This window comes from Crocuta crocuta, unplaced genomic scaffold (assembly GCF_008692635.1).
Source record: "Crocuta crocuta isolate KB4526 unplaced genomic scaffold, BGI_CrCroc_1.0 scaffold149, whole genome shotgun sequence".
In the NCBI taxonomy this organism is placed as follows: domain Eukaryota; kingdom Metazoa; phylum Chordata; class Mammalia; order Carnivora; family Hyaenidae; genus Crocuta; species Crocuta crocuta.
This window is the reverse complement of record NW_027551561.1, coordinates 4,361,648-4,376,467: the sequence shown is the minus strand read 5'-3', so window position 1 is coordinate 4,376,467 and position 14,820 is coordinate 4,361,648. Positions and strand designations below refer to the sequence as shown.

Genomic DNA, 14,820 nt, shown 5'->3' with positions numbered 1-14,820 from the left:
TGGGTTTGTAAAAAAAAAAAAAAAAAAGNGGACACCTGGGTGGCTCAGTTGGTTAAGCATCCAACTCTTGATTTCGGCTCAGGTCATGATCTCACGGTTTCTGAGTTCGAGCCCCGTTGTGGGGCTCTGTGCTGACAGCGCAGAGCCTGCTTGGGATTCTCTCTCTCTCTCTCTCTCTCTCTCTCTCACTCTCACTCTCTCTCTCTCTTTCTTGCTCTGCCCCTCTCTCCCACTCATGCTCTCTCTCTCAAAATAAATAAACTTTTAAAAAAAAGATAAATTTAAAAAACATAAAAAAAAAACTACTATGGACAAGAGGGGGCTAACTGATTACATGAAGTCCTTAAGAAGGATGAAGGTATGTTACCCAGGACAGGAAGCCGTGAGCATCCGGGGCGGGGGGTGAAGAGGTGAGGGTAGCTGTAGAAATAGAGGGGCTGCAGGTACTCTAAGGTTCCAGGGGCAGGAAGTGGAGAAAGGTCACGGCTGATGAAAAAGGCTGTACGGTGTCCCGCTGCGAGGAAAGGAGTATAGGTGGGCGAACAGCACAGAACAGGATGCACAGACGTGGACATTTTGGCTGAGACGTTAAAGTAGTAGTCATATGTGACAGTTATGGGACAGACCTCCCTGCAGAAATTTCAAAGGAGGTGTTTGAGAACGATTTGATGGCTCTTAACCCTCCTTTCTTACCCCAAGGGTATACAGAGTCGGAGAGATTAGAGACAGAACTTGGAGACAGTGTTTGGAGAAAGCTGTGCTGTGAACCCCACCACCCTTCGGGGGAAGGGCTGAAAGAGTTTCATCTCAAGAAAAGGAGAAGTCTCCAAGACCCACTTGGAAAGCTTGCTCTGTGTCTCTCCAGTTCGAAATCCAACGGTTAGACGTTGGGCTGGACGACCGCCGAGAGATGAGGCAGGCAGGGCATGCTGAGTTCAAATCCACCCATACCCCAGAATTTGCTCTGGCAGAGTACGCATGCGTGTTTGGCGTGGACTAAAGGTGGGCTGTGCCTCACAAGGAGCTGGCACGAGGCCAGGGCAGATTTAGTCCAATAAATGTCCTGGAGGATCGATGGGTCCTTGTCAGAGTGGGTCTAGGGCCATAGTGGCGATGCATAGACCTAGGTCAAGGCTAGTACAGGTGGGGGCTCTCCCGAGAACCACTATGTGTCCACAAGACATAGTTTTGAAGAGTTGCCACGTATAGAATGTGAAGCCGTCTTACCCCAGGACCATCAAGGAAGAAATGTCCTGGGGCACCTGGGTGGCTCGGTCAGTTAAGCGTCCGACTTTGGCTCAGGCCATGATCTCACGGTTCGCGGGTTCGAGCCCCGCGTCGGGCTCTGTGCTGACGGCTCGGAGCCCGGAGCCTGCTTCAGATTCTCTGTCTCCCTCTCTTTCTGACCCTCCCCTGCTCATGCTGTCTCTCTCTCTCTCTCTCTCAGAAAAAAAAAATTTAAAAAAAAGAAAGGTCCTGTTCTCCCTCCTCTCCCATTCCCTCTATTCCTGAAAAGATCAGAAACCAGTGAGCAAGTGGAAGAAGAAAAAAAAGGGTGTACTTTCCCTGGTTGCAGACTCTCTGCCCCAAGCAGGTCCTAGCCAGTGGGGCAGGGAGAAGACTTCCCTCTGAAAGGAGACTGAAGTTTTGGTTACTGTGGTGGACTGAATATTCTACTTGAAAATCAAGACTGTCTTTTGCGATTGAAAGTAACCACCCAAGTTTTCATGACCTACAAGAGACCAGAGAATTCATGAGACTGCCCGAGTTCATACCCAGGACAAGGGAGAGAAACTGGTGCCGCTGAAGGAAGTACGAGCAGAGAAGATGGAAATAAAGTCGTTTTTATGGCCCTTCCCCCCAGCCGTGCTTGTTCACACAAGTGAAAGGTAACATGGTAAGAGCAACATGGCAAAGAATATAGACTTTGGTACCAAAGAGAATTGAGTTTGAATCTGGCTGTGCCACTCCCTAGCTCTGTGACCGTGGGTAAGCAACATGACTTCTCTGAGTCTGTTTTTTCTACTGTAAAAATAGTTAGGCATATCTCACAGGGTTATTTGGGATGATTAAATAAGGTAACATTTGGGAAGAAGTGCCGGGGTGCCTCAGTCAGTTGAGCGTCCCACTCTTGATTTCGGCTCAGGTCATGATCTCATGGTTCCTGGGATCGAGCCCCGTGTCGACAGCACAGAGCCTGCTTGGGATTCTCTCTCTCGCCTCTCTCTCTGCTCCTCCCCGCTAATGCTCTTTCTCTCTCAAGATAAATAAACTTAAAAAAAAGATAACATTCTCCTCTTTGTTATGGGATGCAAGTCTGGGTATGCCAGGAAGGCTCCCTGAAGACAGTGAGATTTTGCACTGACTATCTTCTCCAGAGAACGAAAGAGAAGCAGAGAGGCAGAGGGGTGCTCCAGACAAAGGTGGAAGGAGACTAGGTTTGGCAGATAAATTTGAATTTCAGATAAACAACACATAACTGTTAGTATAAAAAAAAAATGATCGGGACCCCTAGGTGGCTCAGTTGGTAAAGCCTCAAGTTGGTGCCTTGGGCTCAAGTCATGATCTCACAGTTGTGGGTTCAAGCTCTGCACTGGGCTCTGTGCTGACAGCTCAGAGCCTGGAGCCTGCTTCAGATTCTGTGTCTCCCTCTCTCTGTCCATCCCTGCTCATGGTGTGTGTGTGTGTGTGTGTGTGTGTGTGTGCACGCGTGTGCGTGCGCATGTTTCTCTGTCTCTCTCAGAAATAAACAAACATTTAAAAAAATATTCCGGGGCGCCTGGGTGGCTCAGTCAGTTCAGCGTTCAACTTCCACTCAGGTCATCATCTCACAGTTCGTGGGTTCGAGCCCCGCGTCGGGCTCTGTGCTGACAGCTAGCTCAGAGCCTGGAGCCTGCTTCAGATTCCGTATCTCCCTCTCTCTCTGACCTCCCCTGCTCACACTGTCTCTCTCTCTTAGGAAATTAAATAAATAAATAGATAAATAAATAAATAAATATTCGGAACCTATTTATACTCCAAAATATTCATGGTTTATCTGGCATTCATATTTAACTGGGTGTCCTGCACTTTGATTTGCTAAACCTGGCCACCCTCAGTGAGACACTGTTNGTGGCTAGGTGTCACCCAGCAGGATGAGGCCCATCCTCGTACGTATTTTCTAAGTTTTGTCGGGTTTCAGTTGAGAGGAAATGACTTAAGCCGCAGCCACCTCTAGAACTTCATTGAGACTGAACTGAACTGAGATGGCCTTGAGCCAGCCCCGTGCCCCGGCCATCAGGACAACAGCATCCAGGGGCGCCTGGGTGGCTTAGTCGGTTAAGCGTCCGACTTTTGCTTAGGTCATGATCTCGCGGTTCGTGGGTTCGAGCCCCGCGTCGGGCTCTGTGCTGACTGCCAGCTCAGAGCTTGNTCCTGAGCGGGCTGGGTGTCCTCGACTCCCGGCCACGGAGGAACGGATGCCCGAAGCTAGGGCTCGGGAAGAATCCGAGGCTCAGGATGGCCCCAAGTTCTCTCCCAGCCCTTGGGCCTTCCCGGGGCCCAGCCAGGCCCCGGCTCCCCTGCTAGGGCTGGGGTAAAACAGGTCCCCCAGAAGCAGCCCCTTGTGGCTGAACGCTGACTGGGCCCTTTGCTTTGTACCCGTCCTGCTTATTCCCAAACAACAGAACTGCTGCTCAGCTGCATGGTCAGCCCCATTACGCTCTGGCCACAAAGTGCTGAGTCCAGGGGCTGCCCTGGCCCCATGACCTCACCCCTCCTGTACTGGGCCTCATCCTGTGAGGCTTCCCTAGAGGCAAGGCCAGGGGGCCAAGCCACCCATAAGATTCTCCTGAGCACCTACAGTGCTTGGCCTGCAGCCCTAGTCTTGAGGAGCCCCAAGTTAAAACTGACCAGGTTACACGCGGTGGGGAGCGGGGGCTGCCTCGTTCCCCGCAACGGCCGTCATCACCTCGCCGTCGACGGCCTGTTCCTCCATTGCCCCACCAGCTCATGCAAGGAGTATGTGTGTTGAGAACATAGTTCACAATCCACGTCCCCAGTAGATCAATGCCCTCGGGGAATTTGACAGAATGTACTGCTAAAATCGAATAAAGACAAATGGGGAGGGGGGAGAAACACCCAATGAATGTTGTCTTTTCCACATTCAAAGAAAGCCTTTTTTTTTTTTTCTGATGAATTATTCTAAGATCTTTGCTGCTCTGCTCCCACTTGTCTGTATGAGAATCTGGCACAAGATGGCATCTGAATTGGGACAATCAATGACGTAGATGCCATTTGTGGAGCTGAGTCCATAACACTGCCCTTAAACTTTCACCTCCCTCCATCTGACAACAGTGAGTCAGGTAAGTAGTATCATCCTACTCTCTGCAGAGATGCAGGGCCCCCCAGAGGAAGGAATCTGGTCTTTGGAGTCAGACAGACATGCATTCAAATCACTGCTGGGTTCCGTGGGCCAGAACATGGCCCCTCAGAACCTCAGTAAACTCATCGGTAAAATGGGTATTATAATTATCTGTTTAATGGGTTATTTATTGTGAGGATAAGGAAAGTACTATCTGGTTCACAGTAGATGCTCGGTAAGCTGTAGTTGTTATTAAGGATGGGCAGGAGAAGGGCGCCTGGGTGGTTCTGTCCGTTCAACGTCCAACTCTTGATGCCCAATGTCCAACTCTGACCTCGGCTCAGGTCATGATCTCACAGTTCATGGGATCAAACCCCATGTCGGGCTCTGTGCTGACAGCATGCAGCCTGCTTGGGATTCTCTCTCTCCCTCTCTCTCTGCTCCTCCCCTGCTCACACACTCTCTCTCTCAAAATAAATAAATAGACTTAAAAAAAAAAAAGGATGAACTGGAGGGACCCAAACCCAGCTTAAAGAAGGAATTACAAATGAATTGCTCTCTTGATTTCCACTCCTGGAGTGGCTCTGTCCTGACTTTCCTGCAAAGAGATGGTGGTGGTATCCAAAGTGCTCATGCTGTAACCATCATGAGGCATGCGAAGCAGCAGTGCCAAATAATGCCAGAGGGAGAATTCTCTAGAACATGGTTGAAAATCATACTGAGGTGATATTTGGAAAGCATTATGGTTAGCTGGAGACATGGTGATTCTTCTCCAGCTTTCTCGGACTTTGAGAGGACAGGCTAGGGCTGCTCATGACTCCAGGAATATCAGATGGATATTTGGGGGGGGGTTCTTAAAGGTTTTTTATCTATTTTTGAGAGAGAGAGAGACAGCGTGAACAGGGGAGGGTCAGAGAGAGAGGGGAGGCACAGAATCCGAAACGCTCTAGGCTCCGAGCTAGCTGTCAGCACAGAGCCTGATGCGGGGCTCGAACCCACGAACTGTGAGATCATGGCCTGAGCCGAAGTCGGACGCTGAACTGATTGAGCCACCCAGGTGCCCCTCAGATGGATATTTGTAAACTGTTTGCACAATAACCCCGATCCCCCCTCCATACACACACACACACACACACACACACACACACACACACACACAATAGTTTTGTGCATGTGTGTTTGAGCTTCTCAATCAAACATAAAAGCCCACTTTTCTGTAAAAATTTAAAATGGGCTCAATCGGTCTTCATTATACTAACACTTAAATAGGGTGTAAAGCTCCCACCTTAAGATGCTGAGAGCATCTGAAGCACAAAGACAATATAAGCAAGTAAGGACTATATCACAGTTACCTCTGTGCCTCCAGAGTCACTAAACCTCATCAGAGGATGGCATTCATTTATTTGTCTTTTCACTCAAAATGTATTCATTGGGCCAGCGTTATGCCCAGAACTGGAGATATAATGACTAACAAGACAGACGAAGCCCCTGCCCTCACAGAGGATGAAGTCACAAAGAAGAAGCAGATCATTAAACAATCAGCTTTTTTTATTTTCTTTTTTTTTTAATATTTTTATTTATTTCTAGGAGAGAGAGACAGCGTGAGCAGGGGAGGGTCAGAGAGAGAGGGAGTCACAGACTGAAACAGGCTCCAGGCTCTGAGCTGGCAGTCAGCACAGAGCCCGACGCGGGGCTCGAACCCACGAACCGCGAGATCATGACCTAAGCGAAAGTCGGACGCTTAACCGACTAAGCCACCCAGGCGCCCCAACTTTTTTTATTTTCAAAAATAGCTTTAATTATGTTGATGGACATTGTGTTCACGTTGTTCAAAACCCAGGAAGTACAGAAAAATATACTGTGACAAGGTTTGTCCTCTACTTGAGCCCCAAGTGCTTCAGGTCCCCTCCTGGGAGCCCAAGGTGTCCAGTTTCTGAAGTAATTTCTATAGTCTTATCAGTGCAATCCTGGGAGAAGTACAGAGTGCCGTGAGGGACCATTGCAGGGTCCCTAAGCCAGTCCAGGGGATAGGGAATGAATGAATGAATGAACAAACGACCAGATAGGTGTTTCCTTAAGACCCCAGGTCTGTGGAGGAAGGGAAGGAGAGGTTACAAAGACCACTAGTCATGGACAGTGGGTCCCCTAAGCCCTTGCGTAGCCACTGGCCGGCCAGAGCCCACCATGATCCCCAAGTCAACGCTGTCCCTTGCCAGCCATTGATCCAGACATCACCGATTAATCAAGCAGCAGAAACGTTCAGGGCAGCACATGGTGCTTAGCATATCAGACCTGTATATTTGGAATGTTCTGCTAAATCTGCACATGCTTGTGTACATATCAGAACCTGCCCCCTTGGCTTTTGGTTCTAAGGAAAGAGGGCTCCAACGAACCTTGAGTCCCAGACTAGAGAGATTGGCAGAGGGATTGGGCGAACTTTACTGGGAAGAGGTTCTTCCTCTCTCCAAGCTGCTATGGAATTTTCTACAGTGTCTGTCACCAGAAAGAGGGTAGGGTAATAAGCAATAATAAACCCATAATGAGTCAGGTAGGTGCTCTCTCCTTTTGGGGACTGAGAATGACTGAGTGACTTGCCCAGGATCACCTAGTCAGCAATGCTGGGATTTGAACCTGTGTCCGCCTGCCTCAAAGCCCTTCTCAAGCCTCTGCTCCTCACAGCAGCTGCGATATCTGAGCAACACATCCTCCCCTCAGGGCTCCTGGGGAAGCCAATGATTCCCCTCCATCAATCTCACCAAATGCCCTGAACTTCCAGGGAGAAATCATTTTAATCTTTAGGGTATTATAGGCAAAGTACCTTGGGCCTGTGAGATTTCCAGGGTCCCGAAACAATATAATCACAGCCCAGAAAGATGTACTGCATCACCAAATTCTGAAACAAAGCTGCAAAATTAAAATGAATATTTAATAACATAGTTACGGAGAGATTCATGTCTACTGGTCAACCATAACTGAATTCGACTCTTACGTAGTTACATATATAGTATAAGAAAGATTCCTGAGAACGCAGTGAACCTTCTTTTCTTCGTCTGAATAAAGTTCAGAGTCGTTATAGTCCTTTCCTCGTTTTTAACATCAAAAATGTATGTAGCCGGTATGGGAAGGGAGGTGCGTTTTGATGTGTAGGGTCGACATGGGGTCTTAGGAAGGTCCCAGGGTAGCGCGAGGAGCCTGGAGAAGGGGAGGGGACAAGCACTCGCCCAGGCGCCTGTCCTCACCTCGCAGCTGTTCCGAGATCGAGACCACCGCAGCCCCCAGGCTTGCCCTCAGCAGCAGGGCCTCTCTGGATTTCTGTTTCCCCGGTTTAAACAAAAGCCCGAGGGATGCCTGGCCAGCAGGCTGAACCGCCAAAGCTCTGGGGATCAGGGCGAACAAAAGCAGAGGGAAAGCAGAGTGCTGACAGGGCCGGAGGCCATCGGCCACGGGGCTATAAAAGGCAGGGCCGCAGAGGAAGTGGCACCAGATGGAGACCCAGACTGTGCAGCAGGAGCTGGGTGAGTAAGGCCCTGCAGGTGCCCTGGCCCTTCCTTCCGGTCCTTCCCCTGCAGAGACGTGCCCAGGAGGGGGCCTGCCTTTCTGCCCTGTGCTCAGAGCCTCCGAGGAGGGCTAGAGAAAAGTAGGGAACTCGGGGAGCAGGGAGGCAGCCCTCTTCCCTCACCCCAAGAGGCATCATTTCCACGGCAATAACCACTGGCCTGGCAATTATGGCTAGTAGGGGGCACGGGGCTGCAAGAAATGAGCAGGCTCCTGAGGCACCAGGAGAAGCTGTGCGGGGCAGGAGCTGGGAAATGCTTATTCGGAGGTTCGGAACGGAAAGACAGACCATACGGTTTACAGGCATCAGTCCCTGGGCCTGATACTGGCCCGAAAGAAGGGCCACGAATGGCTGTTCCGAGCCATGAAAACTGCCTGTCTTGTCCCCGCACCCCCCGCCCCCCGCTCCTATCTTTCCTTCCTTTTACACTTCCTACCATCTTTTCTGTCTACCGAACCTCTATGAGCTTCAGTATCCTCATCTGTAAAATGGGGATAATGATAGTACTTACCTCATAGGCCTGGTATAAAGCTTAAATGTATTCGTGCATACCAAGCATTTAGAACAGAGCCTGGAAGAGAGTGAGCCCCCTGTTAGCTATTATTACCCCCGTTTCTTGCTCACTTGCCTTCAATAAGTCTTTTTCTTTTTTCTTTGTTTTAAGTATTTATGTATTTTTGAGTGTGAGAGAGAGAAAGAGAGCATGAGCGGGGGAGGGGCAGTGAGGAGGGAGACAGAGGATCCGTAGCAGGCTCTGCACTGAGAGCAGACAGCCCGACGTGGGGCTCGAACTCACAAACCCTGAGATCATGACCTGAACTGAAGTCAGACGCTCAAATGACTGAGCCACCCAGGCGCCCCTCATTACGTCTTATCCAATGCCACCCATCCTCCCCCTCAACCCCCTACTGCCCAGACCGGAGCTCAGCACGGTGCCACATCCATCAGTCAGGAGGCCCAGACCCTGCCACTGAGATGTTCACCCAGGACACATTGGCTAGAAAGCTCGGTACTCTTATGAGTGCCAGAAATCAGGAAAGAAAGCAAGTCACCACAGTCTGGAAAAGTAGCGACATCTCTCTGAGGAGGCCAGGCCAAGGCCAGGGAGGAAGGGACAGAGGCAGCGGAGCGAATGGTGGCGTGGTCACGCACAGCTGGTTGGCTTGAGGCTGTGAGGAGCCAGGTGGGAGGGGACCACACGTGGGTAATATGAGGGTCTGGTCTAGACGCTTGCCAAGGACTTGATACTGGGGTACTTGCGACTGAGGCAATGCTGCCACCCCTAGGGGGTACCTGGAGGCGGGCAAGAGGCCGACAGCTACGCTAATCAAGAGGTCATGTCGCCTGTGCGGTGCTTCCCCCTGTGTTATTCTTCTAATCCTCTAACTGCGTGCAGAAGCTTTACTGATGGAAAACAACTAGTGAGAAGCAGAGCCGAGATCCCACCCAGAGTCTATCTGTTGGACTTGACCTCTTCTTTACTTTCTCCTGTGCGCTACCATCTCATCCACTCCCCAAGAGGCCATGTGATGTGTGTTTTGCCTTCCAGAAACCCTTCCAACCACCAAGATGGCTCAAACCAACCCCATGCCGGGGTCCGTGGGGCCATGGAAGGTAAGCTCACCTCCATCACATGGAATATTGAGTAGTTACACAGGACAGGGCATGAGATCCTGCCACTGAGCAGGCCCCAGGGCTGTGTTTTTCCATGCGACTATGACTGACCAATAAATTTTTTAAATGTTTTTTATTTATTTGTGAGAGACAGAGAGAGAGAGTGTGTGTGTGTGAGCACGGGAGGGTCACAGAGAGAGGGAGATACAGAATCCGAAGCAGGCTCCAGGCTCTGAGCTAGCTGTCAGCACAGAGCCTGACACGGGGCTCAAACCCACGAACTGTGAGATCATGACCTGAGCCGAGGTCGGACGCTTAACTGACTAAGCCACCCAGGCGCCCCAATGACCAACCAATAAAATGCCAGTTTTAGAGGAAGGGTCTACCCAACATCGAAATGCTTCTCAGGAAGGATCTTTCGGAATGCCCCATTCGGACAGAAGGAAGATCCTGGAAGTCCAAATGATTCCTAGTTTTCTAGATCACCTCTCCACCACGCTACTAAAGCCATCTTAAAACGGAGCAGCCCAGAGTGGAGTATGCTGCCATGGAGAAACCAGGGATCCAGAAATGAAGAGATCCCACCAGATCCCAAACCAGTTCTCCTGGCTCCCAACCTGAGGTTCATTGTAACCATTTCCTGAAGTGGCTGAATCTCAGCTTTTCAGTGTTTTCTGTAACATCCCTTAAACGGGGTCAACTCTGAGGACAGCTCACAGCTTTGGGAGTTGTCCTCTAGTCAAGGTTCAGGAGCAGAGTTCTAGTTCAAGGTACAAAAGGGGTTTATCACAACTCTCCCTTTATACTTTCCGTTTCTGTAGAGATTGTGTCCAGGGAAGATGAATAATCCACATGAAGGCCTGGGACCCAGAATCCTTGCCTCTGGGCCACACTTTTGCAGGAAGCGTGTCCTCGGTCTGTCCACCGGACTGGCTATTGTTCCTGGAAAACCATTCCTATCATAAACCAAGCCCCACAGTACATCCCTGAGCATGTAAACACCACCAACCAGTGATAACAACTCAACCCCCTTCCTATCCTGTCTATACCAGAAGAGACCTTATCAGGCATCCTGGGCTACAACTAGTGATGGGAAGTTAAGCTCTTGACGTGGGCCTCTGTTCTTCCTGAGGTACCATGTTCTACCTCTGTTTTTCCATTCAATTCCATTCAGATAACCATCTACGACCAGGAGAATTTCCAGGGCAAGAGGATGGAGTTCACCAGCTCCTGCCCAAATGTCTCTGAGCGCAGTTTTGATAATGTCCGGTCTCTCAAGGTGGAATGTGGCGCGTGAGTACGGACCCCAGAGCCCTTATTTGTTGTCTCTGTAGGTGGGATGTAGAAAGATGTTCCCCCAGACTCTAGTCATTTCGGGGAGATAGGCCTCCATATGGACGTAGTCTCAAAAGAAATCACTACAGGTAATTTAGTAACTCAAAGCTAGAAGGAACATGAGGTTCCTGGTGGCTTGCTACTAGATTGGAGAGGGGGGTAAAGAAATGTAGACCATGTGGTGGGGCAGTGACAGTCATTAGATCTGTGCTTCTAGAGCCCATAGGCTGCTAGCTAGGATTCTCTGAGAATAGCCACAACACCTTTAGTTTTTCTGGTCTACAGAAAATAGAGAGGAAACTATCAAGCTCTTTACAGCTAACTCCCTTCCTGCATGTCCCAGGGCAGACACTGCTAGCCAATTTCTCTATGTAAAAAGGAACTCAACCCCAGGGCTTGAGAGCCATATCGGTTCCCAGTGAGCCTTTCAGGAGTTTCTTATTGATGATTAATTTCTTTGGCAAGTAAGACTCTTATTTCCTGACTCTTGGCAGGGAGGCTGAAGCCTTTACCATAAGCCTGAAAACACAAGGAAAGGACTCTCCTTTGGCCTAAGCAAAACTGGCTTTGCAGTGGATAGGCTTCCACAAGTTGCTCACCACCAAACTGAGTTAACCCTTTAAAGAGAGTTAAAACACTTTAAGGCATCATCGGTAACTGAGACTTGGTTGTGAAAAATTGATCTGAGGTGTTTTAATAAATAAGGTATAGGTGTGCGCTAGGAGAAAGAACCCACAAAGTTAGAAGGAAACAAGAGACTTAGTAACCCATCAGCTACCTGTTCATCCCTTTGCTTCCTTAGGAAGAAGCCAATAGGTTTGGCTGGAGCCAAAGCAATAGTCAGTCACTAGATCCTGAACCTGGAGCTCCAAGTAGAGAATAAGGTAACTTGGAGAGAAAGGAAATAAAACTTTAGACTGACTTTGTTAATACACATTTCTCAGGTCAGGGAAGTAGACCCTTTCAGTGGAGAATCCCAAAACAAATATTCCATCTGCAAACCTGCTTAATGCAGTTGCCAGCTCTTTCCCCGCCTCTTGTGATAAAATGTCATCGCTTTGTATGGCTCTATTGAAATTGGCTTCATAGTTTACCCCACCGTTGAAATCTTAAAAAAAAAAAAAAAAAGATGCCTTCTCCCTGAGGCCACGCAGGCTCTGAACGCCACAAATGTCACTGCTTGTCTTTGGCAGCTGGGTTGGTTATGAGCACACCAGCTTCTGCGGGCAACAGTTTATCCTGGAGAGAGGAGAATACCCTCGCTGGGATGCCTGGAGCGGGAGTAATGCCTACCACATTGAGCGCCTCATGTCCTTCCGCCCCATCTGTTCAGCTGTGAGTCTCTGAAATGTTCACTTCTGTGCATACTGGGGGGACATGGTAAGAGAGGGTGCAGATGGACTGACATTTAGCATTACTTCCCATCAGTTATGCTGGAATGCAGTTATGCTGAAATGCAAAGTAAAAAAGAGAAAAGAAAAACACTGGTCCCTCTAAATTTGCCCTTTGGTTTTTTCCCACTAAGAGGGGTTTTCATTAAGCTAAGAGTGGCAGGAAGTGGATACTCAAAAGCCCAGATCTTCAAAAGTGCAGTAGGGTAACTAGTGAGTTAGTTTTGCTTGTTTTTGTACTTCATACAGGTTAGTCTTGGCCTTAATGTTTCTGTAGTATTCATATCCCCTACTGGACTTTAGGTTATTTCCAATACCATACACACATGGGCTTACTTGTTCTATTAATTTCTGTGATCTTTTCTCACATTAGTGAATATTAATCCCTTGGTTGGCTGTGTGTTGCAAGTATTTTTCCTGCTTTTATATTTTCATCCTCTTTCATTGTCCCAAAGTATTGCATCAGTTATTTGTACACTTTTTTCTTAATGTTTACTTTTGAGAGAGTGCGAGCAGGGGAGGGACAGAGGGAGGGGGAGACAAGAGAATCTGAAGCAGGCCCCACGCTGTCAGCAGAGAGCCTGACACCGGGCTCAAACTCAGGTACCTTGAGATCATGACCCAAGCCGAAGCTGGAAGCTCAACCGACTAAGCCACCCAGGTGCCCGTTATTTGTGCCTTTTAAATGTTATGGTAGTAAATTGGGACAGGATTCTTACCACCATATTGCCTGCAATAGTTTTACAGTCAATATCATGTATGTACTTCCTCCTGTAAACCAGAAGTATTTTGAATTTGAAAAATAGGGTGATTAAAGAATTAAGATTACAGCCTTAGCACTGATACCAAATTGTTTTTAAAATTTTCTGGGTTACAGAATCATAAGGAGTCTAAGATTACCATCTTTGAGAAGGAAAACTTCATTGGACGCCAATGGGAGATCTGTGATGACTACCCCTCCTTGCAAGCCATGGGTTGGCTCAACAACGAAGTTGGTTCCATGAAGATACAATGTGGGGCGTAAGTGCAAAAACAGGGTTGGGGCACATTTCAAAGGAACTCGTGCAAGTGTAAGCCTTGTGAATATTAATACATCAATGGTTACATCTTACCAGATTTCATACATTAGATCATAATTGGTATGGCTGGCACATTGTAATTGTTACTAACTTTCAAATACCATGTTGTTGGTACCAAACTACCACTTAACGTAAGGTTTTTCCCCTCTCAAATATTCCTCTGTGTAAGCGTTTATGCTGACTATGCTTACGTTTTTTCATCATCAGGTTCATTTTCAACTAACTGTAGCCATATTATGCTCATTAACAGTGCCTGGCACATTTAGGATGGTTATTGTTTTTGTAACCTAAAAGCATTCCGTAACAATTGGGTTAAGAGGCTCCTGACCAAGTTCCTAATTAATTTTAATAACCTAATGTGCTTTGGATTTTCTAGCTGGGTCTGCTACCAGTATCCTGGATACCGTGGGTATCAATATATTTTGGAATGTGACCATCATGGAGGAGACTATAAACACTGGAGAGAATGGGGTTCTCACGCCCAGACTTCCCAGATCCAATCGATTCGCCGTATCCAACAGTAGTGGATTAAAAGCCCCAAGTAAGAGAAACCTTGCTAAGCAATCTAGAATGAGGTCTATGTTAGCTGCTGTAATCCATAATAAATGTCATTAAAAAAACAACAACTGTGTAGACTGAATTAACTACCATACTTCTATATAAATCACACTCACGGGGCTGAGAATTTATAAAGACAAGCTTCAATAAAACCCAAATCCCCTTTTGTATCCTTGCAAGTCACTCACTAGGCCAATACAATTACTCCCTAACTCAAAGAACGTAAAAGTGTATGAAATCTATCAGTCTGTATAGTGACAGACACACTTCTGGTAAATGTTTTTACATCTCTTCTCATTACGTACTCTAATATTTTGGTGTTAGCACTGATTCTTTTTCAACTTGTGACAAATCAATGCTAAACAAACTTAGGAAGTTTCTCAAGTATGCATTGCCATATATTTCTACATAAAGTTACAAATAAATCCAGAATCTTGGCAACTTATTCTAGTTGCTTAATTGCTTAGCTCAATTTTGGCTTATTTCAATTAGAAGAACATATGGCTCAATGGCATGTAAAAAGACAGGATAGCTGTTCTCACAGCTGATTTTTTCAATAAATATGCCAATTCTAAGCACTCTCATAACCTGTAGGACTTGTTTTAAGGCCATGATATACGACCATGGTACCCTTAAGACTTAATTTGTACATCTGACCCTTTGAAAAAATGTCATCATCAAGGCAATATTCTTAAAGCACACAAAAGATAACGCAAACACCTCTGAAACTTTAAAATTTTTTATTCAACAATGTACACTTATTGTCTCTTAATTTGATCTACAAATTTCTCAAGTTTTTTTTTTTCTGATAAAATAAGTAAATCTGGGTATGGATGTAGAGTGTTTGTAATTTATATTTTTAAAACACTGAACATGGAGTAAGACATCAATAAAGGAAGATCAGAGTGTAACTGACACTTCCTCAGATTCCATGACATCAGAAAC

At 47.4% G+C, this 14,820-nt stretch overlaps 1 protein-coding gene across 1 annotated transcript; it reads left to right on the top strand.

Moving 5' to 3' along the window:
• The first annotated feature begins 7,826 nt into the window (after positions 1–7,826).
• On the top strand, positions 7,827–13,841 carry CRYBA1 (crystallin beta A1). The gene is made up of 6 exons (XM_077749795.1): positions 7,827–7,857; positions 9,448–9,512; positions 10,687–10,805; positions 12,041–12,182; positions 13,116–13,258; positions 13,694–13,841. The coding sequence occupies exons 1-6, from the start codon at positions 7,827–7,829 to the stop codon at positions 13,839–13,841; spliced, it is 648 nt and encodes a 215-aa protein (XP_077605921.1).
• Positions 13,842–14,820: the final 979 nt, after the last annotated feature.

What these genes read in the sequence shown, in the direction of transcription:
- CRYBA1 (XM_077749795.1), top strand. Translation starts at nt 7,827, where the DNA reads ATGGAGACCCAGACTGTGCAGCAGGAGCTGG. An exon ending in CTCAAGGTGGAATGTGGCGC is followed by an intron (nt 10,806 to 12,040) that starts GTGAGTACGGAC and finishes TGTCTTTGGCAG; the next exon opens with CTGGGTTGGTTATGAGCACA. An exon ending in ATGAAGATACAATGTGGGGC is followed by an intron (nt 13,259 to 13,693) that starts GTAAGTGCAAAA and finishes TGGATTTTCTAG; the next exon opens with CTGGGTCTGCTACCAGTATC.